The sequence below is a fragment of the Parastagonospora nodorum genome (genome assembly GCF_000146915.1).
Source record: "Parastagonospora nodorum SN15 chromosome Unknown scaffold_22, whole genome shotgun sequence".
Taxonomy (NCBI): Eukaryota; Fungi; Ascomycota; class Dothideomycetes; order Pleosporales; family Phaeosphaeriaceae; genus Parastagonospora; species Parastagonospora nodorum.
In genome coordinates, this window is record NW_001884570.1 from 305,045 (window position 1) to 330,495 (window position 25,451).

A 25,451-nucleotide genomic window follows, 5' to 3' on the forward strand; every position below is an offset into this window, starting at 1 on the left:
CACGTCTTTCCAAGTGCCCTGTACCTGCGCCTTATCACCAAACGCCATCTAGAAGAACCTTCCCAGGAACCCCGGAAGCATTGGTTACAAGCACACACGCCATTTCACATCTATCAAAGACCATCATGCTTCTTCCAGAGCTCCTATCAACATTCTACCTCCGCCCTTCATCGTCCACTTATCCCTGCTGGTAACCAGCCCTGCCACGGCCATCGCCTCGAGCGCGACCATTACCACGACCACGGCTGCTACCACGACCATGTCGGTATGAGTCAGGGTAGACTCCATAGCCTGCACCATCATGAAAGGGCTGGTTGTTGAAGTCACCCTGATAAGGACCAGGCTGGTAGTTGTTGAAACCACCAGTCGGCCGGAAGTTGCCATAGCCAGGATAAAAGGGGGATGCTGGGTAGTAATACGGGCTACTATCCCCAGAGAAGTTGACATAGTTGCTGTGAGGAGCATACGGCTGGACAGCATAGTCCTGGTACGAGGGCTGTGTATACCCACGACTACCCATGTTGCTGCCGTATGGGCGCCGATCAATGTAGTCTCCACGTAGTGAAGGACCGCCCAGACGCATAGGCATTGCATTTGTAGGCGGAGGAGTGGACGGGAAGGCAGGCACTGGCGGGTATTGCCTACGAACTTTCTGTCCAGGAGGCGGTCCCTGGTCGGCAAGAGGCGAATTCTGGAACGAACGACCGATCCAGACGAATCGCTCCTCAAACACACTGGAGCCCTTTTGCTTGTCGTAATAAGCTCGGCGCGTGGCTATCTCCTCGTCAGAGGCGGGTATAGGCGTAGGCGAGTTCGGAGCGAAGGCTTGCAGGCGACCATTGCTGACGAAGGGATACTTGGGCTTCCACTCCGCCGGCTGGCCCTTGTACCAGGCGAGGCGTTCGGCCGCGACTTCATCACGGATAATGGGGCAATGGGCTTCGATGTGGAACTTGGCCTCGATGTCGAATCCGCGAGACATGCACTCTGGGCATGGACCAGTGCGACGTAGCTTTCCGAGCGTCATGCAGTCTTGATCTCCCATGTGGCCGTCTTCTCCGCACATGCCGCAATACAGAGCGACACCTCCAAGCGGGACGAAGTTCTCGCGGCTGCTGGTCTCGAGGTCGTAGACGACCTTTTGCGTGTTGCGGCGACAGTTCTGACGAGCTTTCTTTGGCAGGACCATCAGCACTCCAGATATGAAAGTACGGGCCGCATCGTTCGCGGCTGTGTGCGAGTTGGTATGATGGAACTCCAACTTCTGAACCAGTGTCCTCAGGCCGATTGGATCCTTGCAGCCAAACCAGTGCTTGCTATCCAAGGTGATCTGCTGCGTATCAATGACACGAGCGACAGTACCGGGAGAGTCTATATCGAAACCCAAATCTTTTCCGTTGAGGTGCTCTCGATCGTGGCCGACAGAGTGGCCCATTAGGACAATAGGCCGGTTGTACCCATGTAGTGATGGTACATGGTCGATGGGCTGAACCATAAGATCCCAGAGGATGGAACGAGCCTCAGCGAATGTGACGAAGCGGGCGTAGCCGAACGAGTTGCCGTCGGGGCCTCGCGACTTAACGTTGGATGTGGGTAGATGCGTCTTCTCCTTCAGGCGCAAGAAGTGGAAGTTGGCCTGCTCCAAGATGTTGAAGCCGTGGTCACCGAATTCTCCTGCGCGCGAGACCGGAGCCACATCTTGAGAATGTAGGACGACAATTCCAATCTCTGTCATCTCGTCACTATTCAGGGTCCAGTGCTCCGTGTCAAGACAGATCACGACCGTATGCCGGGCCAGCTGCTCTGCGATGTTGCGGATGCGAGAGATCTCTGGGTCTTCGCTATAGCCCATGTTGATGGTCGTGATGCCGAGACAATGGCTGAGCACTTTGAAGTCGCTATGTTTTGAGAAGCGGTCCTTGATCACCTCAAATGGTGTGGGCACATCTGGATCGGCCATGATGGCAGTCGGTACCTGTTTGCGGATGTTATACAGCGTCTTTTCCGTGCTTAAGCCCCAAGATGTCGTTGGTTGAAGACTTGGCCGTAGTTGAGCTCTTGCGCGGCTTGTAGGCGAGAGATGGGGGTGTTGCGCTGGCAAAGTGAGCCCTTATGGTTGCGGGTAGGGGACAAATAACAAGCGAGCGGGAGTTGCGCGATAGACAAAGTGAAAGAGACTGTGCGCGTAGATTTTTTCGACGCAACAAACGCACACGACGGCACGCATAGTGAAGGGCCTCTCCCGCCCGCCGCGGCCCGCATTGCAGAGGAGTTCCCTGATCAAAGTCAAGAATATTGACAATAGCGGACGGTTTTCTAGGTCGAGCTGCAGTGGATCACGAGGACCAAGATATATCATTCTCGATATCACTACATCACCGGCTAGAGGCCTAGATCATGGATGAAGTTGGGAAATCAAGGGTGTACGCAGGAGATCAGGTAGTGGTACAATTACATGCAATTGTTCATCATGTTGCCGCTGACACTTAGTCAATGACCCGTGTCTAGAGAAGGTACATGGATGGGGCAAATCCAATCGCACTGTATTCGCAGCTGTTCAGCCAACTCCAAATTCATAGTGTCTGTGACGTAAAATCCACACAAATGTCGAGACTCAAAGCACATCATGATGTGCATTCGCGAAACTCAGAACTTCACATTTAACGCTATTGGTAAGCATAGGTCTCAAACGAGCATAAACAGAAATAAGGTCACTTACTCTATGTGAGAGTGGATAAATGATGTTTTATCCTCAAGACTAGCTGCGAAGATCTACTTTATGTTCTGTGGATGAGAGGGAAATTTGAGCTATGTTCAAAAGTCGCCGCTACAAGCAACATGGTAAAGGGCACTGTAGAAAAGAAATTGGAGAAAATTGGAACCATGCGATGCGAGTGTACCGCATCATCATAACGCCTCTACCGAGTTTGGCCTAATAGTCAAAGCTCATCGCGCTCATGCGATTCGTTACTCGATCAACGGAATCCTCCTCTCCCTCTACCTCGGGACCACGCATTGCAGAGAAGATACAGTTCTTCGTCGCATGACCACGCGCAGCTTTCCGGTGGTTCGGAGCCTTGGAGGCACTACAGTGGTTGTACTGCACCTTGGCACGGCATGGGGTCGAATCTGTGTTGCCAGGAACATGGGCTCGTCGACCGCAGCGGATGCAGTACCCCAAGACCAGTCCTGATACTGACTAGCCTCCTCGATTTCGTCGACAACATCTTGTCGGGTGCGTGGACCTCCATCTGTCGAATTGCCGGAAGCATTGGTCTTGAGCTCCGATGGCAATACCATGTGCACTGCACAGATTAGAGTCATGGCGGCATCGTTGCAGGCCGTATGTGTATCGCGGTAGTGAAAATTGGCCTCGGAAACTAGTTTCTGGAGATTAGCCAGGTTGTGATAGGTCCAGGAGCAAGTCTCGCGGCACAGCTGCTGTGTGTCGATAATGGAGACGACAGTGTCGAAGACGGCGGCATGCACGCCGAGGGTGCGGGAGAGCATGGCGAGATCACCGCTGAGGGCATGGCCCATGACAATGACAGGGCAGAAACCAAGTTCAGGGTATTCCGCGTCGAATGACCACTTGAAAATGCTTTCGAGCATCTTGGTGGCATCAGAAGAGTTGGCGAAACGGGTCTGTCCAAAGCAGTTCGAGTCCAGATCGCCTGGGCAGTACTTGATGTTTATCACATGGGCGTTCTCTTCAATTCGGGCATGGTAGAAGTAAACTTGCTTTAGCAAGCTGTCGCCATGCATTCCCGGGCTCTTAAAGGTGCGCATGTCGCGCAAGTCGAAGGTCGCAATTCCAATCTCGGTCAGCTTGTCGTGGTCACGCACCCAGCTCTCGGTGCCGAAGCAGACGACGATCATGTTGTCAGCCAGCTTGGGAAAGTCTACCATGTTGTTAAGACCAAGAGAATGTGCAAAGACGTCATCTCTGAGTCTGTGCGAGAGGACTGCTTTGAGCTATTCAAGTGGAGTTGGGGGTGATCTTCTTCTCTATTATGACTAATAAGTCTCGCTTTAGATAATATAGTTAGTTACTTTATGAGGCATAGATATTATCTACGTAGTCTTGGAGTCTTAGAATACTCTGCCTCTCTATAATATATTTTCTGTAAAATTAATATTATAGTGCAATGTCTCAAAGCTATTTGTCGTACTTATCTTTTAGAGGCTTGCAGTTTTAGAGGCTAATTCTCCCGCCTATTTTAAGTTAGGCAGTTACAGTAGAAAGGCGAACCCTGCAGTAATAATTACAATGCACTGCCCGAAATAACACTTAATGCATACAGAAAAATCTTTGAATTACTAGATATCCTAGTAACAGATCCATCGTGCCCGCTCCCGCTCAAACTTCCACATTCTTCTGAATTGCTTCAAGAGGATTTGCTAGTCCCTTAGCGACAAATCAGTAAATTTATATTCGAGTAACTTACATATTAGAATTTACCTTTTTGAGTGTGGAGAGTTATGCCTTTGCCTTCATAGCAAGGAATTGCCCCGCAACACCCCAACCAAGGACCATAGGATTAAATCTGTGCGGATATTTTTTTATCATGATAGAGTAGAGTTCCTCGAAATTGTGCGGCTTGGTCTCTAAAGCCTTCGTGAAGTCTCGGATGTACTCTTTTGTATTTTCAAGGTGCCACACTCCATGCATTTCGGTTGCATTCTGATGGCCGCAGACGACATACATAGGATCGAGCGCTTCAATCTTTTCAATTGCTCGAATCCATTCATCTCGCTTCTCCTGTGTGTTGGCTTCGAAGAGCATCTGGTGAACATCTCCGTACACAACGTCACCGCAGACCGCGAGCTTCAAGGCTGGAACCCACAAGATTGTTGTGTCATATGTATCAGAATGACCACACTCAACTGCCTCGAACTCCCAAACACCCTCTAGGAAAAACTTCTGGTTGTCTGGCAGCGGGTTTGCCAATTGAGGTGGTCGGTAAAGTTGATCCCCGGGGAAGAAGGCCAGCCAAGTCTTGGTGAAAAATGGTTCTGCGATAGCGTCCTTCATGTGTTGAATGGTGCCTCTTGTTGCAAGCGGGATGGCCTCTGGAAAGCGTTGTAGCAGCTGAGGAATGCCTAAAAAATGGTCTGGATGGCCATGCGTAATGTAAATGTAGGAGAGCTTGCGCCCCGGAGCGGTCTTTTCGATCCACTGGATTAGATCTTTGTTCTGGTCGATAGTGATAGCTGTGTCGACAAGAACCGCCTCACTCTCTGAGTAAATTAGTGTGCATGATTCTGGAGACCAGGTTGTGTTGGGCTGTCCAGATACGTGATCAACGCATGGAATCGGAGGTGCGGTATACACGGCTACGCGAAGTCCTGGCATATTCGGCTTCCGAGAAATAAAAAAGACGATGAGAAGAAGTAAGGGATGATGTGTTGCGTGACTGAAAGATGCGAATTTATTGCCTTCTATCAGTGTGGACTGTCGGCGAGGTAGTTAGTAATCCTTTAAAAGTGTTTTCTCTTCGCCGGTATAGATCCGCATCGATATCTTGGCCGTTCCGGTATAGTGTACCTATCCCAATATTCTAATGTCCGATGACGTGACGCTGTCCGTCAGGCCGCCGTAAACCAAGGGAACCCAGCTCGACTGAAACCGAGGGCCGAGGCTACATAAATGTGCGTTGCGGCCGATTACTTTATATCGCCAATCTTATGGGACAATAAATCCTCCGAGAGTGTATACGTATATACTTTTGTTTTCTGATACGGCTAGGCACCCTAAGGGTACGGCCGGCGCTGCGTTGCAAGACATCGATTACTCATAGTACCGCCGAGGTGTTAATTCGTCTGCAATACTAATCAACTAGATGCCGAGGACTCCTTCATAATCAATTATTTTCAAAGTATCCTATTTGCATTAGCGCATTCGTCAAGGTTCATCAGGCATTTCAAACAATCATTAAACCCAATCCAGCGGCGCTATTCGCATCCCCGCCCTGATTGACTTTCTGGGTAACGTTATGATTAAATCCATTATCTTGGGTTAAATGTATGTAATCTATTGCTTGCACAATCCTACACAGCCTATTGCAGTGATTTAAGGTAAAGAGGGCATCGATTAACGTAGACACTAATCACATAAACAAAAGACTGACTCGGGCGGAATAGGAGATTTTGATCAGTAATGTTTTGTCTGAGGAACCCGGCCTAATTCTGTTCTTGACTTGCGGAGTACAAGAAGCTGCTAAGTTCTATAATTCTATTGCACTCTCGAGCTATAAAGCCACCTTGCCGTTCAAACCAAGGTACAGCAATCCTTTCTGAACAGCTTGATTTCCTAGAAAGAGTTTTTTGCTTACAGAAAAGTACCGCTACTATGCCTGACTGGAGAATTTACTATCCCTCCGGTACCTTCACAGAACCTGAAGAGAGAGAAAAGCTCTCGCAGGATATCACCTCGATATACACCCGCTATGGACTCCCTGCTTTCTATGTGGTTGTCCTCTTCATTGAGATGCCTGCAGCTACTATTTTTCGAGCCGGACTCCCATGCGTAAGTCTCACCAGGACTTTATTGCTGCTCATATTCTGATCATATATACTGGGAAGCCAATGAAAGGAAAGAAGCCTTTCATCAGGCTTACATTCAGCCACATCGCCAGGCGCTTCCCTCCCGGCGAGAGCCCTGTGAGAACTCGTTTCATGAAACTCGTCCACGAGGCCTTGAAGCCACATATTGCAGACAGGGGTTACGATTGGGAAGTCAATGGCGAGGAGCTCGAACGAGAGTTTGTACATATCAATGGTTTGAGAATCCCCCCTACCGACTCCGAGGATGAGAAAAGGTGGTTCCGCGACAATGAGCCGTCACCTTGGGGCCCTTATCTCAAACAAAAGCTCTAAAGTTGTTCGTTTGCGAGATTGAGGCCCTCGATACTGTAGAAATAGGAACGTGCACTCTAAGAAGTTGCCCCATCATCCTTTACAATGATAGTAGAGCTACTTTCGAGTATTTGCGATCTATCGAAGATTGCGAAGAGGCTGTACTGTGCAGAAATTTGCTCCAAATTCAATAGTCTAAAATTCATCAACATCTGTCTAGAAGTTATTAAGATACAAGGCTCTGGAGTTAGTTAGAGTAGTTTTGATATTCTAACGTAATTGCATAGCGAGCAGATTAGCTAACTAAGTAGACTGCTCTCATAAGCTATTAAGCTCTCTTCAAACCTTAGTAGACTGACTGCTTTACCTTGAATTTCTCTTAAAGAAAAATATAATTAAGCAGTCGATACGTTGATAAACGACATGTTGAACTGGACGGTAATTGAAAATGATGAAGCAACTTCATCAGAATCAGTTCTGACCTCACGACGAAACACCAGAGGAGACGTTAGACCCTAGCTAGCCGAGTGGAGAAACAAACAAAGATCAAAGGAAGAAGATACTGTTCATCATTTACACTTTAAGTCCCTCTGTCTTCACCTCTCCATCCTCCTCTCAACATCGTCCCCTTATAGCCCATCAAACTCTCTCTCTCACTCGCACAAAAAACCAAGCGAACTTTATCGTAACGAGCGTGAATTCATAGTGTCCCTTTTCTATTATATATACACATTTCCCATACCCAATTCCTAGTACCCGATCATTACCATCGAAGAAAGTGCCTCCTACCCATCGAAGCCCAGAGTCTCTATAGAAGTTCTTCAGTAGACATCTAGTCCTCCTCCTGAGCATCGGCGGCGGCAGAGTCGGCGGCGCCGGCTGCGCTGCCTTGCTTCTGGGCTCCGCCATTGGCTCCGTTGGCAGCGTTCGCACCGTTGGCAGCGTTGGCTCCATTGGCAGCGTTTGCACCGTTGGCGGCATTTGCACCGTTGGCAGCGTTGGCTCCGTTGGCAGCGTTGGCTCCGTTGGCTCCGCGTTGGCTCCGTTGGCAGCGTTGGCTCCGTTGGCAGCGTTGGCTCCGTTGGCAGCGTTCGCACCGTTGGCGGCATTTGCACCGTTGGCAGCGTTGGCAGCGTTTCCAGCGTTGGCACCGTTGGCAGCATTTGCCGCACCGTTGGCGTTGTTGGCAGCATTTCCAGCGTTGGCGTTGTTGGCAGCGTTTCCAGCATTGGCGTTGTTGGCAGCGTTGTTACCAGCATTCGCTCCAGCACCAGCTCCAGCACCGTTACCCTTAGCCTTGCCAGCGTTGGCTGCACCGTTTCCAGCATTGGCGGCGTTTCCAGCGTTGGCAGCGCCGTTGCCTTGATATTGTCAGCCGGATCATCCTTGAGAAATTTGAAGTCATGCTTACCGGCGCCAGCTGCAGCTCCTGCGCCGTTGCCCTTGGCCTTGCCTGCGTTTGCGGCACCGTTTCCTTCAAGTTGTCAGCTCAATCCCGTTTGGTATCCAGGAATGGGATCATGCTTACCGGCGCCAGCTGCAGCTCCTGCGCCGTTGCCCTTGGCCTTGCCTGCGTTTGCGGCACCGTTTCCTTCAAGTTGTCAGCTCAATCCCGTTTGGTATCCAGGAATGGGATCATGCTTACCAGCTCCAGCAGCAGCTCCCGCACCGTTGCCCTTGGCTTTGCCAGCGTTCGCGGCAGCACCATTGCCCTTGGCCTTGCCGCCAGCCAGGTTTGCGGCTCCGTTTCCTGCCGCGGCGTTTCCAGCAGCGGCAGTGCCGTTGTTTGCTGCACCACCAGCAACCGCACCCTGTTGATATCAGTTAAATGATATAGTTCATGAAGTAATGTATACTTACAGCTCCAGCACCGGCACCAGCAGCTCCCTTGGCCTGACCCTTGGCCTTGCCGTTCGCAGCGTTGCCAGCACCGGCGGCTGCGCCAGCATTTGCACCGTTGCCCTTGGCTTTACCGTTCGCTGCTGCGTTTCCGGCTCCAGCGGCGTTTCCAGCTCCAGCGGCATTTCCGGCTCCAGCAGCGTTGGCGTTGCCTCCAGCGCCGCCGAGGAGAGCAGCGAGGCCGCCAGCACCACCAGCGCCTGCACCAGCACCTGCAGCACCAGCGTCTCCCTTGCCGCCGAGAAGGCCGCCTAGGAGCTGGTCGAGCTGTCGCTTGTTGTTGGCCTTCTCTGAGACCATGCGGCGCACAGAGGCGGCGTATTCTGCTGGCAATTTGTTGCCAGTTGTGTCGACATAGCGCCTGGCAACACCGTCATATGGAGCCGGAGCCGCGACGGCCGCAGCAGCCAATGTGGCGAGAATGATGGATGTGTCGAACTTCATGTTGAAGAAATGTGTGTATATAGAGAAGTGTTTTAAAGGTAAACTGCCGGCAGTGATGTTCAAGTAAGAAGGAAGGTAAGAATATAGAAGCCGGCTAGCAGCAACGGAAGAAGAGAAGAACGGAAGAAAAGAGACTTAGGAGACAAGTTGCTTCAAAGTGACTCGATCGGATGGGATATCGATTCCAAGACTCGCATGCCCTTTCATCATATATACCTCCACAAGAAAACAAACGGACCGATCCTGGTAACAGACGGCTGACGCGTTCTGGACCGATCGACGGTTCATCGCGGGGTGTGCTACTCAGGCACAATGGTGTTGCTACACGAGCCGCCGGCACGTCAGGGCTCTGTAACCAAGAGTGTTGTGAGATAGAAACGATGCTTGGTGTTTTGGGACTCCACACGTTTCTTATTTGTGGGTGGGTCTGGGGAGTGTGCAGTGGAGCTACACTACTGTTATGTAATTCTCCGCCAGCAAAAGTCCAGGCTTTGTCCTAGTTGGAATTTCTACGCGGGTCCGGGGTTTCGCTACGAGTAGTTCTCCGCTCGAGAGACTGGTTTGATGTGCGCGTTGGTGGTGTTGATCGCTTTTCGTTAAGTGTTTCACATTCGCTTCCACAACTTCACTTTTACAAAAGTTCCACTCGGCCTATGTCCCTCCGCGCAGTCGCAGCATCTCAAGATTTGTTAGAACCATCAATAGAAGCGATCGTCCAAAGTCCCCAATATTTCTCTTTCGAGGATGACAATTGCGAAGGCGTGCTGCTGCCCCAGTCGACCCTCTCACCGTTTCGGTTTCGCATCCCGTGAAACGGCAGCGCGGCGTCCATGCCGTACGAACAAAACTTGCGCGGCAGCGTTTTGAAACCAAGGCTTTGCGTTCGCATCGCAACAGAACGTGTAAGAGGCATTATTTGACATGTCGCAGCTGCATTGCGTGCTCTGGTTCGAGACTCTGAGTGGTGGATGGTGCAAGAATGAGGTTGAGGGAAGGTTAAAACTTAGCGCGCCGCTAGTGGGAAGGCTAATCCGTTGCTTAATGGCAGCATGATGAAGACAGTTTGGTGACATGAGGCTGCTCAATGGTATTCACATGTTATGAGCTTCACATTTATTTATATGACAGCACTATGCTATGCTATGCTATGCTATGCTCCATCGCCCCATGATCGCTATGCACAAATCGCACTTCTAAATGTCTATAATATGCACACAGAAAGGATGGCGAAATCTTCATCACTTCCGCCTTGAATGCCCGGTAACGAGCAGTTCTCCAGTTCCAACTTCGACCTTCCACCCATCGCTGATAAGCGTCTTCAGCACCGCAGGCGTCAACTTTCCTCGTCCGCCTTCGCTATGGCGTCCAAGACCTGTGACTATTCTATAGCCCTCGCCGACGCCGCCACGAGCATTACCCCATTCGCGGATTCTGCGCTCACCAAGACTGTCCCACCACACTTGTGTGCGCTGCTTCGCGATACGCGTCGCATCTGCAACAGTAACACCATGCAAGTCGAGGTACGTGGTTCCAGACTGCGCAGCGACAAATGAGTCGGCCTCGACCTGGCTCATAGCCTTCAAATTGGCGTTGTAGTTGCGACCCTCTTGCGCGTAGTAGCCCGCTGCCTGTCGCATGAGAGGAGTCGACTTACCCTTGCGATATGCGGCCGACGCTTGCTGGAAGGCATCGCCGCGTGCGCGAGCCAGCGATGTAGAGTCGTGGAAACGTGCAGAGGGCGCAAGAACCGGTAGTCGTGGTGATGCAGGCTCTTCCTCGGCCAGATTGACCGGCGCATAACGCAAATCGAGCTTGATGCCTCCTTTTCCTCCGGTTTCGCTTGCAGGCACTTCCATGAGCGCTTTCGCAAGATCGTGGGCCTTCGTGACCGAAGGATCTGTGAGTCTCACAAGTGCCAGAGCATACTCTAGATCGATATTGGGGAAAGCTTCATTGAGCCCAATGGCGTCTTGCACAAGGGCTGCATCGGGCTCTCCGTCTTTTTTATGGGCCTGTATCTCCTTCCGCACGAGGGCAAGCACGGTCGCCGACAGCGACGCGCCATTGGCGTGGTATATGGACGCTACAGTCTTATGGCCTAAGTTCGTACGTGAAGTGATGTATCCAACGTCACGACTCGTGTTTGCCCAGTGATTGGTGATAGGCGACATGGGCTCGGAATCGGACGTGTTGGCTGAGCTCAGACTGCTCAAGGCCAGCTTTTGCCTCTTCTTGTTCTTACCTTTCTTGCTGCGCTGAGGCACATGGTAGTCCTCGGAGAAAGCATCAATACCCTTAGCGACTGAACCCTCCTCCATCGGACTTGCCCTGGAGTCCTCGAAAAAGACGTGGTTGAGCAGCTCGTCTGTTGCCTTGTCTAGGTCGTCTCCGCACTTCTTCAGCGTGTATGCAATGAGATCCAGACGCAGACTTGGGAACGTTTCCGCAAGCACGTTCTCCTTCTTCGGCGTAGTGTATTGTTCAACATCCTTCCAGTATCCGCCGTCCGGAAGACCTTCTGAGCTGGAGCCCGATTTCCCGTCCAGGCTCATTGCAGCGAGCTCGCTGGAGATATGCGAGTGGTCGGTCAGGGTCGTTTGCGTTGCCCATGTATCGGCGTTCGAGTCGGCATCGTTGCTGCGTTTGCCAGGGCTCTCGTGGAGTCCACTACTGTTACCCGACGCATCGAAGTCGGTGAGCTGTTCAGCCGTGGCTGTTTCTTTGAAGATGTCGAGTATCTGTCTGGCCTGGCCAATAGCGTCTGGCTGGCCAGCGTAATCGGATAGGATAGCAGAAACGAGGGCGGGGTCCACTGGAGGACAGTATTCCTCCTGTAGGTCTTGCTGTGAGCGCAGTTGTGTAACCGTTTTGCACCCCTTACGTACCTCTAGGATGCGGAGATCTTCATCCATTTTTGATCTTGTAGGGCTGTCTTCTGCGAATGCGCATGTACAACACTTGCATACTCGATTTGGGATGAAATGTAGATGGGTAGTCGCCGATACAATTGCTTGCGCAAATGGAATGACGGGGAAGATTGCGGTCGAAAGTTTGCGCGCGATGTACGTTGCCTATTGCAGAGTCGTACGCGTACGTGCGATGTTGTGGTACAAAGAGGCGCGTGATAGCGGTGGAGGGGCGAGAGATTGCCGAGCTTGGCGCGTTGAGGGCCGACGCACTCCGAGACTGCTCAGTGCAGTGTCATCTCAATGCAGGTACGTAGCGGAGTGTTGCGAGTAGCATGCGATGTTTCTTCTTCATGTACAGATTCACGAAGAATAGGCTTTGGCTGGATGCCAGACGTCATCCCGAACCAGCGCGTCATGCACAGATCGAGCGGGCGCTAACAAATATCGATCCGCCTTGACTGCAACCGGCGTCGTCCCGACCAACACCAGCACAACCATTTTCGATCTACCTTAACATCTTCTCACGGCAAAAAACTGTTTATTGGGCGTACCCTTGATGCTACCACGACGTCACGAAGTGAGCGGCACGGTCACCCTCGCGAACCGCCGATCAGTTCCTTTGCTTTAGGCCCCCAACTTTTTGACCAACCAAAGATTGATAGCTTGTCCACCGTGGTTTACGCCCTGTGAATGTCTCCACAATTCGGGCCATATCTAAGTATAGAGACAATTGAGTGCGATGCTGTGCCTCTCACAAGTGCTACAAGATGCACACAGTCCCGTTCCTTCCAACTCTCTTCTTCTATCCACATCTTACTTTTTGAACGCGCGCACACCAATTCGTTCTTGTCTGCATCATTTTCTTCACAGGCATCGATCTTCTTTTCACAATATCTTACCATTTCATCAATTTGCCATCGAATATCGCGGAACACATCACCGCTTCGACAAATTCAACATGCCTCCCCACCACCTCTCCCGCCGCGCCCAAGTCACCGTCACAGGCTGGGCCGGCATCCTAATAATCGTCATCGTCGTGTGCGCCGTCCTATTCTGCACCGTCGCGCTCTTCTGCATCTTCAAGAACAAGCGAGCACGCCGCCAGCGCGAGCGAAAACTCATTGCCGAGCAACACACAGGGTCGCCGGCATACAAAGCGCAGCCACAACACGTGCACGAGTATCGAGCGGTTGCAAATGATCCTAATGAGGTGGAGTTGGAGACTAGAGGGCCTGTTGAGCTACATGGCGAAAGAGATGGGAGGACGGAGCCGCAACAGTTGGATGGGTTTGCGGCGCCGGCAATGGAGGCATATGATGGCAGACCAGTGGAGATGCCGGTGCAGACAGCGACACGTTAGATGGAGCTAGCATATTGGAGCTATAGGAAATATATTGATAGCGTAAGCTAATTTTCCTCCATGACTATACTCCCGACTTTCTGACCTTCCACGAAGACGTACAAATTTTCCAAGAGCCTGCTTATCCGAAGTACTTTTCGACCACGTGTTGATAACATCCGTCTTGGCCTCTCAGCCTTGTCTTCATGCCAGGTGGAAGGCGATGCTTCTCGGTGTGTTGCATCGAGTTTTGTTCAAGACGGCGTCTCTACCACGCACCCTTACCGATACGACCTCCTCCACCAATCTTCCCACGATAACCGCCTCTGGTACAAGAAATATTTCTGTCGTACGAGGACTTCCAGCTACCTTTGTACTTGCGCCTGATTTCAGCGTACGCACACTCGACAATCTTGTACAGTCACCTAGGCAACACTTCACCTTGGAGCTCGTAGCGTCAAGTCATATCAGTGAGGTATCTGTTTACTCGAACGGATTCAAGATGCTGTCGCGTGAAGTAGAATCGTGGAATTGATTGCCCAGGTGGACGGTGTGCGGCGTCGCGTGATTCACTTTACTACAATTCGACCTGTCCACGTCTCGTGTCCCACCCTGCACATCCAAACAACACATCGGTGACAAATATCAACTGCACACCCATTGTAATAACCCTTCTGCCCTCCTTACCCTCATTTCTCCCATCCATCCTCCCAGAACAACCATGAACAGCACTTCAGACTTCCTGGCCCTCCCTACATCCCTCTTCCGCGGCGCAACAAACGCACTCCCAAGGTTCTCATTCGTCCAAGTGCCACACATCAAGCCCGAGGCCGAGCACCAAGCCCTCGTCCTCTTCGACATGGTCAAGATAGGCCTGGCGTACCGGGAAGGCTGGCGCGACGGTAGGAAGAACAGTTCAGCTAGAGAAGCAGTACGAGAGCCCGACAAGAAATCTCGGGAGAAAACGCGAAAAAACAAAACAAAGGGCAGCAGAGTCATCGGACGAGGAAAATACACCATAGTTTTCCAGTGATGCACTAGCTCCAAACTCTCCACCACCCCATAAATAGCATAGGAATAGCAAAAAGAACAGTCTGCCCCTGCCTTGGGCAGAGAATTTCATCTACGTCTTGTCTCGTAACTTGCAAGTACCTAGCGCGCACTTGGAAGTCTCCAAGGTGATGATATCACAGTGTTATGACAGTCGATATTCAGAATTGTGACATGGCTTTTTACTACGACTATCTCGTGTTTGCTCTGGCAGAAATCAACATGGGAAGGAGAGAATGGTGTTAAGCCTCGGCCTCGTTATACGCACTAGCTGTTCAAAGTGGCCATTAATGAATGCTCGTAGATTGTGTAATTATAATGGATTAAATGCTTGCAACGTGCAGTAACATTCATTCCAAGACAATTGTGCACATACCAACACCAGACCATACTTTAAGTTTGTAGAGGATTGGATATACGTTCTATATGTGTGCTATATACAAGCCACCAAAAGATTCCATCATTATAAACTTGCAGACATCATCATTCTCATTTCCAACACATCTCGCTCATACCCAAACAACAAAAAGATGCATGGCAAAATCAAACGCCAGACTCAAATGCACAAAAAAAAAATCGCTTTCAAACGACAGTACAATACAACACATCACCTCCATCACTAGTAATACTCCTCCAACCCACTAAAACTATCATACGTGTTCCCATCAGGACACTTCCAATCGCGGTCGTACGCCTTCTTCGGGAGAATGCCCGCCTCCAGCCCGCGCCTATAACTCCACTGCGTCGCCTTCTCCGTCTCCCACGTCCAATAGAACCAGCCCCAGCCGGCCTCAAAGCTGTCCATTTGCGCAATGGCGAACTGGTACAGCCACTTCTTGTAGCCGTCGGAGTAATTTGCCGGGTCTTCGTTGGCCTTGGTGCAGCTGCAGGCGGCCGTTTTGAGCGGGCATTGCGGCGCGAGGACGGATGTGGATGCGTTGCCCGTGTTGAAGGTGCCTTCCCAGCGCGTGCCGGTGGCGACGTTGTTGATGTATTGCGTGCAGTCTGTGTCGGCTTGGGACCACTCTCCACACATTGTAGGGCCGAAGCCTGTGGCCTTGTCCATGGAGCGCTTGGATTGTTGGGTCCAGGCTTTGCAGGCGAAGTTGAGTTTGTCAGTGTGCTTGAGGCTGAGCTGGTCGATATTGAAGATGACGTATTGGTGCACGTCGAGGAGGAGATCTTTGTTGTCTTGGAGCTTGCCTTGCCAGTTGTCTAGGCCCATGAAACCGTCGCCGAAAACGATGATGGCAGTGATGCCGTCGGAGCGGATCTGGGTTACGGCTTTTTGGGTCCAGGCGACGACTTTGTCCGTGTCCAGTTCGACGTTGCGCGGCTCGTTGACCAGGCCGTACATTGTTACGAGGTTCTTGTAGCGCGGCTGGGCGAAGAAGACGGAGAGTTTGTGGTGGATATCAAGGGTACGTTGGGCGTTCAAATCACCGTCTGGGCCATTGAGCCATCCTATTTTGCCCTGGCGACCAGAATGGTTCCATCCGTTTTGACTCCCTGGAGCGCCGTGCAGATCGAGGTTAACGCGCAGTCCGTTTTGCCGACAGTATTCGATGCCGCGGAGCAGGTAGCGCCATGAAACCTGAGCGACATAGGGCTCGTCGCCAAAGTTCTGTACTATCCAGTAGCCAAAGGGGAAGCGGACATGGTCCATGCCAGCGGCGCGAATATCTGAGAAAGTCTTCTTGGTGATGAAAGTGGCGTAGTGTTTCTCCATGGTGTCCTTCGCTCGCGAACCGAGTTTGGTCATGAGCGTCCACTCGTCTACAATACCCTCTTTCGAACCGTAGTTCTCGAAGAAGGACGGCGTGATGAAAGGCTCGATATTGAGCCAGCCACCCACATTGACACCGCGGATTGGCATCTTGCCGTACTCGAATTTGTCTTGCAGGTTTGGGACCTTTGGATTTGCCTGGACATCGTCGTCCCACGAGTCATGGAGGCCGATGATGGGCAGTCCGCCAACCGTCTCTTTGGTATATGTGACGTTGAAGTCCATAGTATCATACCATGACCACGGATCGTAGTATGTCCCCCGGTCTTCTTGCGGAACGCTGTTGCGATCCTTGCCCTCTAGATTGCTGGTGTTTGGTTGTGTGTCCGCGGCAGCGCCGCCCGAAGAACTGTTATTGCCACTGCTCTTCTTCGACAACATGACTGCCACGGGGATGATGATGGCAAGAAGTAATAGAACCGCAATCACCGCGATGGCTATCTTTTTCCACTTCTTCCTCTTCGCGAGTTGTTCTTCCGAGTAGACTGTCGGCGACCTGCCGCCTCCGCCTCGCTTCTCCATCATGTATTGGTATTCATCGTCGTCTACTCCGCCTTCTTCAGCTAGTGGCCCGCTGATGACACGCCGCTTCTTCTGCTCCGTCCTGTGTTGCTTCTCCTGTCGTCTACGCTCTCTCTTCTGATCAATCTCAGATGCCGTGTATTTTGCCTCCTGTCTGCGTCTCCTCTCTTCCCTCTCATCGTCGGTATGTGCACTCCTCCTCTTCTCTCGCTCATCAACGGGCGGAACAAGTGGCTGTTGGCTTTCTCTCTGCTTCCTCCTTTCCTCTCGCCTCCTCTTCGCCTTCTCTTCTTGCATCGCCGCATCCACCTCGGTAGCACGTCTCGCCTCCACTTCCATGTTTTCCTTCTTCTTTTCAGCGCGCTCTCGCTTCACCCGCTCCTTTTCCAGATCCTTCTCCTTCTTGCGCACCTCGCGCAGATACTCGTCGTCGTAGTCATATTGGCCCCACCCACCTGCTTTCTTCGCATTGACCTTGTCTAGCTTCGCCAGCGCATCGAGACTCAACTGCGCCGACTGACGACTCCGGCTGCCACTGCCATCTGTCGTAGAATTGCGCCGCGACTTGCGCGGGCTCGGGCTCTGTTTCGCCGAGTCGCTCTGTCGCCTCGGTCGTGGTAACAAATCCCCCGACGAATCAGTCGCGCGGTGTCCCTTTCTTCTCCGCCCGTCCTGCTCGTAAGGAGTGTTCTCGCCGCGGGATTCTCTGCGCCGTCTGCGCTCCGGGTCTTGGTCGCCGTGCGATTCTCGTCTGCGTCTTCGTTCTTCGCCGTGGGGGCGCCGCCGGGACGGGTCGCGCTCTGCGTCGCTGGGCATCTAGGTCGTGGAAAACGTGGCTGCCGAGGAATGTGGGAACGTCGACAGGTGGTAGATGGCGGTGTGGAACAGATAGCGATGCGAGGTAGCAATGCGGGGTAAAAATGCGCTCAAGTCTCGCTCAACACCAGGAAGCGACTGTACATGGACTCGTGAAGATGCGCGATAGTATGTACGACTTTGGTAGCGGGCATGTATGATCAACGGGTGAGGCTGCGGGTGTGCTAATGTTGCTATGGAGACGGTGTTGATTTCCTGCCTGACGTGGCCGAGCGTCTCGGCGCTAGTAGTGACCTTGGAACAGCATCTTGGAATCATGGCACTTGCGACGCATCGGCTGTGCCGGCACCTTGGAATCCTTGTCCAATCGAAATTTGACGTGAGTATTTGCATTGTTCGTCATCCTTTGCGTATTCTCCAAGAACTACCACCAACTCTGCCGCGGCCTGTTCCCACGTGTCTATCTACAATATTGAGGCAAGGAGTCAGCTGACTGCACACACGCAACATCAACAGAAAGTTGGTATGCTTTGACAGCTACTAGATACTGTTTCACCGCATGTACAGTACTGAGACAGCCAAAAAGGATAGTAAGAAAGAACACCCCAAAGATTGCGATCCATATAGTTGCGATTTGTGGCAAATTGCGGGTATCAAGCAATGTCTGAGCAACCGTTTCTGGAGGTCCATTCAGTAAGAGGAGTAACTGCGCAATATTTGAACGCCAGTATCTGAAGTCGTCGAGCTCAGTGGCGCGAGGCAGTCCAAATGGATGGGGCGCATGGAGCTGCACCTGCTCGGATGCGAGAAAATCGTCTGTCTCTGAGTGCCCAAATGGAAACAACAGATCGAGGGAGTGTATTGCTTCGTCCAAGATCTCCAATGGGATGATTGTTGGACCGGGCGCCTTTCGATGGTTGATGAGACAGATCTTCTGGCGATAGATGGACAAGCTTCGCTGGCCCCGTGTTCCTGCCAGCTTCAGATGGTCGGCCAGATTGTCCGTCCATCGGATCTGCAGACGACATATGCGTTTCAGGCTGACTGCATTGAACGACCCCTGGAGTGGCAAATCGATGGCAGCATTCTTGAGAGGAAACGGCTTGAACTCATCTGAGACTAGAGCTTCGAGAGTTTTGTTGTCGGGCCATTCGATGCGAGTGTTTCTCGAGTTGACAGGTCCTATGGAGATTTCTTTCGAGCTTATATGTATGCCGAGCCACATGCGAAGGCCCAGTTCGATCGATCGTTTGATTTCAGCATCTCCAGCATTGAAGTAGTTCGGTTTGATCTTTACGACGATCTCTTCCTTTGTAGATTTACGTTCTGTGGAGGAAGTTTCGACAATAGCGAGTAAGCTGGGCAAATCCTGCGCTGCGAACGCATTCGAACGAGGTTGCAGCTCTTGCAGAGACCTACTGATGAAGTCGAAGAAGGCTTGGTAAACTTCTGAGATGTAGTCTTCCTTTGTAAGTTTGAGTTGAGGCCAAAATACGTTGATAAGTTCAAGTTGCTTATCAACTCCTAACAAAACGACAGTGTTCCGTGGTAGCTTTGTGAATAAGCTTGACGTGAAAGGCATTGCTGACACGATATTCGCACTGAGAGACTGCCTTCAGCTTTTGAGCGACCCGTCTACTCTCTTGTAGAGTAACCAAAGTGCGGGGGCTGACTACTGAGGCTGTGTGAGTGAGGCTATGTCCGAAGCCTAGAAGGCGCCTCCTTCCAAGGTTGTGCTGCTAAGCGACGCCAGGTGTAGGTGTCCTTCTCTTTCCCCACCGCAGTATTGTTCTTCCACCAACTTCATGAACAACCAGCAAAAACAACCGGGGAAAATGCAGACCGCAAATACACTTTTGTAAGTTCGAAGTGCTGAGTCGTGAATCTCATTATGCTTAACTCAGAGCAGTCTCGATCTTCGTGACAGAGGTACCCTCGTGCAGCCCATGTCGCTTATTGATGCGAACACTGGATGTTCCCCCTTGACAGCACCACAACAACCTGAAAGTGTGCGCATCAGAGCTTCTATAGACAGCAAAGTGGTTTTCGAACCTCCCGTGGTGTCTGCTTGTCCATATGTGCAGTATCATCCCAGGCGCAGCAGCGTCCATAAGATAGACAAGTTTTATGTCGGCCTGCTGCGGGGGTTGCCACCACCCGATGATGTACAGGTGAAATGGAATACAGATGTCCGAACGGTCCTTGAAAATGATTTGTGTCAAGCGACAAGACAGCTTCCGCAACATATGACTGACGAAGAGGTCATGATCGAACTAGTTCTATGCATGGCTGGAAGGAAATGTTCGAGATCGGAAAGCGCACTGCTGATAGGGAATCAGCAGATCGAAAATCCACTAAGAATGAAACCGACAGTGTGGATACACTGCGGGAGCAAGAAATGCAAGAAGAAAGTGAGTCGATCTAAGAATGCCTGGCCGTAGGAAGTTAGCGGAGAACCTTCAGTCGAAAGTGGCCAACCTCAAAACTTCTTTCTAACACAGGTTAGGTCGATGAGACGATCAAAAACCTATCGTATCTCCACCAGTTCATTCGTAGATTCGATCTCGACCCTCCCCATTCTTCTTTGCACGCACCTAGGCCTGCAGCATCCGAGACCGCGCCAGAGACGTCTCCCCTAGATGATGGTCGTCAGATATTCTTCGATATTGAACGGGTAGATGATGGGGGCACGTTGTGCGGAGTGAAGACCCAATTTATAGTGAACTCTGGTGGTGTGACCACGACAATCTGCTCTACGATTGGTGGTGTGGTGACTGTAAACGACAAGCTGTACGCACTGACTACCGCTCATGGGATCGTCAACCATATCCTTAGTTTACAGCGTGGTTCAAGAAGGAACGACCCGAGAGACGCAAAGGGGAAAGAGGAAGAGGAAGAGGAAGAGGAAGGGGAAGAGGAAGGGGAAGAGGAAGGGGAAGAAGGATCGAGTGATTGCGAGTCAGAAGACTTATCGAGTAGCGGATCGGAGACAGCTCATCATTACTCAACACCAACGCCAGAAGCAGAAGCCAAGGACACTCCGTATACTCCTTCAGGCTTTTTAGATTGGGTGAGACTCCCACTTCCCAAGGTGCTGAAATATCTGCATCACGGGACAGCAGTCGGAGATTACTCGCTGCCAAACATGTCGACAGCATCAAGTCAAGCAGATTTTGTTCTCATCGATCTTGAAGCGGCAGGTTTACCTACACCTCTAAACATGATCGTTAGATACGGATGTCCGAGTTTTATTAATGATCACGTACCAGCATGGCATCTTGCGGAGGGTATGGTGGATATCCCCACGGGCAGATTTGGCCAAACCATTCAAGGGTATCTCCTCCAGGGCGACACTTCACTAATTTTGCGAGGGACTGTAATTCGCACAAGAAAGATCCAGGTAGATCGTGCCGGTGGTGAGTACCAATGTCCTGGAATGTCTCAGCATTCGCTAATTCCAACTGTAGCTGCAGGAATTTCCGGTTCTTGGGTCGTCAGGCACAACAGGCTTTGCGGAATCATATATGCAGCGTATGATGAAAGTCCGTACCTACACATGCTTCCAGCCGAGACGGTGTTCCAAGAAATTCACGCTATGATGCCTGGAAGTGGCGTCAGATTACCAACAGGCCCAAGTAACCTCTCCACTTCTCAGCAAGCATTTAGGCCAAAAGCTACTCCAAACAACGAGGAAGGACGCTTAGTAAACATATCAGCATCCTATGGACCGCCATTTCGCACGGATGATCTGTCGATCGCCTCGGAGAAGAGAAGTTTAGCACGGTGAATTTTGGGGAAAACAATCCTCTAGGCGCGATCAACTCGGTACCACATCGTGCCTCAATAACACTGCTAAAGAACCCACTATCTCTCTCTGCTCAGCAAGATTACAGCATGGATTCCAGGGGTCATCGATCATCATCGATCGAGCCAATGGAGCAAGATTGGTCACCTACCACGTGTCTACCTAGGATGGATCCGATAGCACCTTACGCCGCGAACCAAAGCGCACACTGTGACGTACCAGGCTCATCTGTCCCCCCGCAACCACAACGCTGCATTGCATGTTCTAAGCATTATGTGCCACCATCGTCTTGGGAAATTCCGTTTCGGAGTCCCAAACCACCCGCAAGGGATGCAAGGGACTTCTGGACTCGAGACCGCAAGGTAGGAGAAAAGTTTAAAAAAGATCATTACGAGCAATGGAAGCAGGAACATGAAAAGTGCTCAGCTCCACCGGCCGAGCACATCAACTTAGGCGTCTCTGAGATACCGTCGGGCGAGCGCAAGTTGGAGTCGCAACAAGAGGAAGCGGAAGAAAGCATGAAACGGTATTTCGATGGACTGGGATTAGGAGACGCTTTGGACTTTTCCCAATAAAGGGTGATCGCTTTTCAAAGCAAATATTTATCATGTAGTCTGCAGTCGCCCGATCAATTACCCTCTCCTAGATAGATAGCGCGAGAAGTGCAGACGCCCGATGGGAGTACGAAAGGAGACGAAGACTCCTTTTCTGTCAAATTGAGCTGCTGCTGGGACCGTCTTGTCTGACTGGAGTTGATGGGGCTGTCTAGAGATCAAATTCACATCCTACGCGCAGGCAGAGTTGTCAATCCGCAGTTTTAAAAAATCGATGATGCCATCGACCCTCACGCCCGACATTGTAATCTTCACCGAACACGCATAGAAGCCGTAATTTGCAACGCGAGGTCAGTGATCTGCAGTGTTGCGGTAATACACGCAAGCAAGGTTCCAGTGACAGGACCCTGCATATGACATCACAGCACGTGCAATTCCCACTTTCTTATCTCACAAACCACCAATCCTCAAGGTAGTGAAGAAACAATTTGCCTTTTTTTGATGCATGCAAGGGCATTTGGTATCTCTGTGGTATCGTTGCTAAGAATGACGAAAATATTAATGCAAAATGCCACCCGTTCCCAATGCGGGTGTTGGTATCTGTCCGCACTGGCGGGACCCGTGTCTCCTCCTAAGCCTTCCATGGCTTTTAGTGCTGCTCATGCCGCGTGGGGTCTGATAACCCAAGTCCGCGGAGATGGTAGGGTCGAATCGGCGGCGCGGCGCGGCATGTGGTAGAGTGTAGATGAAAATCCAAAATCGCTCGTACATGGTCCCCCGGCGTTATTCATGAGGTGGAAACGGCTAGTGATGAGCCGGCAGCGTCGGTGGAAGCTGGCTCTTTGCCCTTGTCGCTCTTCTTCTCGTCGTCGCTGTAGAGACCATGCTCGTAGATGTAGTCGACGACCTGGTCAGGGATGTAGTAGCGGATGCTCTTGCCCCGCTTCCGGAAGAGGCGGATCTTGGTTGAGGATACGTCGTTCTGGATGAGTTGGGGAATGACCCGGATATGGTCGCGGAATTGCTGCAGGCTGACAAGCGCGTCGTCTGTTTCATGTTAGCTATGACGTGAGTAAAAACTGCTTGCCCGTCGTACCAATGTCTGTGCCGCTGCGCTCCAAGATGAATGCGCCGTAGTGGCCCAAGATCCGGTTGAGATCCTCTTGCGCCCAAAGCCCCGGTGTGCTCATGGTCTGGATCAGATCTGCGCCAGCGAGGAGCGCAACGTGGATGCGCTGCTTCTTGCCATTCACGTCCGGAATGCCGTCCATGACCTCGTTTAATTCGTGGTCGAAGTGGTCCAGGACCTTTACAGTTGGCAGGTACTCTTTGTGCAGCGGCTCCCACGGATCGACGCCAATCCAGGTCGAGCTGTCTTGTACGGCGATGCGCGTCATGTTGATCCGGTGCTGCGCAGATGCAAGTCCAGCCTTCTTGTATGCATCGCCGACGGGGCTGAAGAAGCCGCCAACGACTTCGTATTCAGTCTCAAATTCGCAGTAGTCTGCTGCTTCCTCGAACATGCGCAGGTGTAGGTTCGTAGGTGGGGAGAATGAGCCGCAAGATACCAAGACCAGCGGCTGCTTGTTGGGTTTTGACAGACTCTTCTTGAGTCTCTGTGAAGGGAAGGTGTAGTTTTCGAGTGTCATGTTTTCGGTGCCGCTCAGGCCAGCGTCGATGGGCATGTCGCGGTTGCTCGTGGAGCTCATGTTTGCGATGTGGGGGGTGCGGAGGAGGTGCGGAAGCGGCTGGAGAGGGGTAGAGCGCCCGTTGCAGATGGAGCGTGACAGGCGGGCAGGTCGCGTGCGGCGTTGTGGGGTTGGCAAGCTATTTCTATAGGGTTCGACGGAGCTGCGGAGAATGGTCAATTGGCGGCGGAGAGGAGTCATGAAGGTATAAGCTCACGGTCGGTCGGAAAGAAGCCCGCGGTAATGGTAGGGTACGCCTGCTCGCTAAGGTATGACGCGCGGGGGGGCCTTCGTCGGAGTTTGCCGAGGAAATTGCTTGCGGCGATGATTGTGAATCGCTGGAGTGTGAAAGAGAGGGAAAATAGGGCGAAAGGAAGAGAGGGCGGACGAGGATTTAGTAACAATTTGTAACCTGGGAACGATTTGTCTAGTCCAGGCTGCCGGCTACGTCCAAAGCAACTGGCCCCGCATTTCCACAACATGTCTCGACGCGATCCGCCACCAAAAGTCCGTAAAGCCCGGCGGCTCAGCTGCTGCACATAATCGTGCGTCGCCGTGCAGCTGAGACACTGCCGTGCCCTACCCGAGATCTCGCGGAATCCACTCAATGGGTCACGCTTCGTGCGAATTGGGCGAATTTTCGTTTCATTCACCTCATCTCGTCGCCCGTCAGAGCGTAAAATCGCTGAGCGCTGCTGACTGATGGGTGTCGCATGCTCGCTCTAGGCACGCCATCGGCCTCCCCACGAGACGTGCGAGTTCGGCCTTGTGCCGCCGTTGGGGGTGCATGGACTAAACACGGCCGCGGCTCGCTCGATATCGAATTGGCTCATCGCGTGGGAGCCAAGGCGGAGACAGCCGCAGTGGAGGATTGTAACATCTTTACCACTCTCTTGTAAGCGACCTTGGAATGGTCTGATTTGAAAGTGCCGCACTTTGCCATGAGTTTTGAAGGAACCGCATGGACCTGCACATGGCATTCTCGAATGTCTGGTGAAACAGACGGCTTGGAGCATGGCTGCTTTACTGGCAGATGTAGAGCGGTACGGTACGTAGTAATTGTGGAATCAGTCCAGTGCGCATGGTTGCGTGATGTTCGCTTGCTGTTGCTGCATTCAATGGATATGGCTCCTGCGAAGTGGCAGCGCGAGCAGAGAGAGTTGTATCTGCACTTGTTTGAATCAATCAAATACATCGGTCATCTGCGGCCGCTAGATGAGCATTCGTGAGAAGACTGTCTGCGCATCTGCAAGGACGCTCGGGGACTAGTTCTGCAACTCGCTGCTTAAGACGATGGTCACTGAGCTGAATTATCTTGCTGCATGCGGAGTGATTTTCGCATAGCTTCAGGACAGAGGCGTATACTCCACGTTTTACTTTAGAAAGACACGACAGAAGTGTGATTGCGGAAGACTTGACACCGATGACGGCCTGCAGTTCTGACGCTGGATGTTCGTTTGACATGACTTGAGACGGTACCTAGATGGCGCCATCCGGACCGCGTCAACGGCAACTGTGTCAACGGCTGCGAGAGTCTGCAAATACGAGCATCGAAGCGAATGAGTTTATGACATCAGAGAAAGTTGTTGTAGAACTACCAGCAGGCGGCGCCCATGTGAACGGCAGGCGCGTTGGTTATCGATAAGGGCAGAAAGCACGATCCATGTCCTTCTCCACGCGCTCCGACTCTACAACACCACCCTCGCCCGTCCAAACCCATTCACTCACATAACACCCATTTTTCTACACGTAATCAGCACACTACACGACTAGCACACTCA

At 51.7% G+C, this 25,451-nt stretch overlaps 13 protein-coding genes across 13 annotated transcripts; 4 read left to right on the forward strand and 9 right to left on the reverse strand.

The window, feature by feature from the left end:
- Nucleotides 1-178: 178 nt before the first annotated feature.
- Nucleotides 179-1,960, reverse strand: SNOG_12415 (hypothetical protein; the record flags this gene model as incomplete). Its single annotated transcript, XM_001802586.1, has 1 exon — nucleotides 179-1,960. The coding sequence occupies one exon, from the start codon at nucleotides 1,958-1,960 to the stop codon at nucleotides 179-181; it is 1,782 nt and encodes a 593-aa protein (XP_001802638.1).
- Nucleotides 1,961-2,010: 50 nt separating this feature from the next.
- SNOG_12416 (hypothetical protein) lies at nucleotides 2,011-2,262 on the reverse strand (the record flags this gene model as incomplete). Its single annotated transcript, XM_001802587.1, has 2 exons — nucleotides 2,011-2,177; nucleotides 2,214-2,262. The coding sequence occupies 2 exons, from the start codon at nucleotides 2,260-2,262 to the stop codon at nucleotides 2,011-2,013; spliced, it is 216 nt and encodes a 71-aa protein (XP_001802639.1).
- Nucleotides 2,263-2,932: 670 nt separating this feature from the next.
- Nucleotides 2,933-3,909, reverse strand: SNOG_12417 (hypothetical protein; the record flags this gene model as incomplete). The annotated part of the gene is made up of 2 exons (XM_001802588.1): nucleotides 2,933-3,086; nucleotides 3,107-3,909. 2 exons carry the CDS (start codon nucleotides 3,907-3,909, stop codon nucleotides 2,933-2,935), a joined length of 957 nt encoding a protein of 318 aa, XP_001802640.1.
- Nucleotides 3,910-4,480: 571 nt separating this feature from the next.
- Nucleotides 4,481-5,356, reverse strand: SNOG_12418 (hypothetical protein; the record flags this gene model as incomplete). Its single annotated transcript, XM_001802589.1, has 2 exons — nucleotides 4,481-4,547; nucleotides 4,707-5,356. The coding sequence occupies 2 exons, from the start codon at nucleotides 5,354-5,356 to the stop codon at nucleotides 4,481-4,483; spliced, it is 717 nt and encodes a 238-aa protein (XP_001802641.1).
- Nucleotides 5,357-6,352: 996 nt separating this feature from the next.
- On the forward strand, nucleotides 6,353-6,879 carry SNOG_12419 (hypothetical protein; the record flags this gene model as incomplete). Its single annotated transcript, XM_001802590.1, has 2 exons — nucleotides 6,353-6,529; nucleotides 6,586-6,879. The coding sequence occupies 2 exons, from the start codon at nucleotides 6,353-6,355 to the stop codon at nucleotides 6,877-6,879; spliced, it is 471 nt and encodes a 156-aa protein (XP_001802642.1).
- Nucleotides 6,880-7,690: 811 nt separating this feature from the next.
- SNOG_12420 (hypothetical protein) lies at nucleotides 7,691-9,201 on the reverse strand (the record flags this gene model as incomplete). Its single annotated transcript, XM_001802591.1, has 6 exons — nucleotides 7,691-7,887; nucleotides 7,956-8,219; nucleotides 8,270-8,332; nucleotides 8,387-8,449; nucleotides 8,504-8,669; nucleotides 8,719-9,201. 6 exons carry the CDS (start codon nucleotides 9,199-9,201, stop codon nucleotides 7,691-7,693), a joined length of 1,236 nt encoding a protein of 411 aa, XP_001802643.1.
- Nucleotides 9,202-10,439: 1,238 nt separating this feature from the next.
- On the reverse strand, nucleotides 10,440-12,113 carry SNOG_12421 (hypothetical protein; the record flags this gene model as incomplete). The annotated part of the gene is made up of 2 exons (XM_001802592.1): nucleotides 10,440-12,044; nucleotides 12,087-12,113. 2 exons carry the CDS (start codon nucleotides 12,111-12,113, stop codon nucleotides 10,440-10,442), a joined length of 1,632 nt encoding a protein of 543 aa, XP_001802644.1.
- A 955-nt stretch (nucleotides 12,114-13,068) lies between these two features.
- On the forward strand, nucleotides 13,069-13,470 carry SNOG_12422 (hypothetical protein; the record flags this gene model as incomplete). The annotated part of the gene is made up of 1 exon (XM_001802593.1): nucleotides 13,069-13,470. One exon carries the CDS (start codon nucleotides 13,069-13,071, stop codon nucleotides 13,468-13,470), a length of 402 nt encoding a protein of 133 aa, XP_001802645.1.
- A 700-nt stretch (nucleotides 13,471-14,170) lies between these two features.
- On the forward strand, nucleotides 14,171-14,482 carry SNOG_12423 (hypothetical protein; the record flags this gene model as incomplete). Its single annotated transcript, XM_001802594.1, has 1 exon — nucleotides 14,171-14,482. The coding sequence occupies one exon, from the start codon at nucleotides 14,171-14,173 to the stop codon at nucleotides 14,480-14,482; it is 312 nt and encodes a 103-aa protein (XP_001802646.1).
- A 636-nt stretch (nucleotides 14,483-15,118) lies between these two features.
- SNOG_12424 (hypothetical protein) lies at nucleotides 15,119-17,623 on the reverse strand (the record flags this gene model as incomplete). Its single annotated transcript, XM_001802595.1, has 1 exon — nucleotides 15,119-17,623. The coding sequence occupies one exon, from the start codon at nucleotides 17,621-17,623 to the stop codon at nucleotides 15,119-15,121; it is 2,505 nt and encodes an 834-aa protein (XP_001802647.1).
- A 314-nt stretch (nucleotides 17,624-17,937) lies between these two features.
- SNOG_12425 (hypothetical protein) lies at nucleotides 17,938-19,205 on the reverse strand (the record flags this gene model as incomplete). Its single annotated transcript, XM_001802596.1, has 2 exons — nucleotides 17,938-18,087; nucleotides 18,189-19,205. The coding sequence occupies 2 exons, from the start codon at nucleotides 19,203-19,205 to the stop codon at nucleotides 17,938-17,940; spliced, it is 1,167 nt and encodes a 388-aa protein (XP_001802648.1).
- A 223-nt stretch (nucleotides 19,206-19,428) lies between these two features.
- Nucleotides 19,429-22,003, forward strand: SNOG_12426 (hypothetical protein; the record flags this gene model as incomplete). Its single annotated transcript, XM_001802597.1, has 5 exons — nucleotides 19,429-19,481; nucleotides 19,533-20,034; nucleotides 20,130-21,039; nucleotides 21,190-21,396; nucleotides 21,435-22,003. 5 exons carry the CDS (start codon nucleotides 19,429-19,431, stop codon nucleotides 22,001-22,003), a joined length of 2,241 nt encoding a protein of 746 aa, XP_001802649.1.
- Nucleotides 22,004-22,459: 456 nt separating this feature from the next.
- On the reverse strand, nucleotides 22,460-24,019 carry SNOG_12427 (hypothetical protein). Its single transcript, XM_001802598.1, has 4 exons — nucleotides 23,888-24,019; nucleotides 23,079-23,833; nucleotides 22,888-23,029; nucleotides 22,460-22,789 (listed from the first exon to the last, which is right to left on the reverse strand). Exons 2-4 carry the CDS (start codon nucleotides 23,689-23,691, stop codon nucleotides 22,642-22,644), a joined length of 903 nt encoding a protein of 300 aa, XP_001802650.1. The 5' UTR covers nucleotides 23,692-23,833; nucleotides 23,888-24,019; the 3' UTR covers nucleotides 22,460-22,641.
- Nucleotides 24,020-25,451: the final 1,432 nt, after the last annotated feature.

Excerpts from the sequence above, each read along its gene's own strand:
- SNOG_12427 (XM_001802598.1), bottom strand. The coding sequence starts at position 23,691 with ATGAGCTCCACGAGCAACCGCGACATGCCCATCGACGCTGGCCTGAGC. Across the intron at positions 23,030-23,078 it reads GCGCAGCGGCACAGACATTG|ACGACGCGCTTGTCAGCCTG; the intron begins GTACGACGGGCA and ends AACATGAAACAG. Across the intron at positions 22,790-22,887 it reads TACTACATCCCTGACCAGGT|TAGCCGTTTCCACCTCATGA; the intron begins CGTCGACTACAT and ends CCGGCTCATCAC.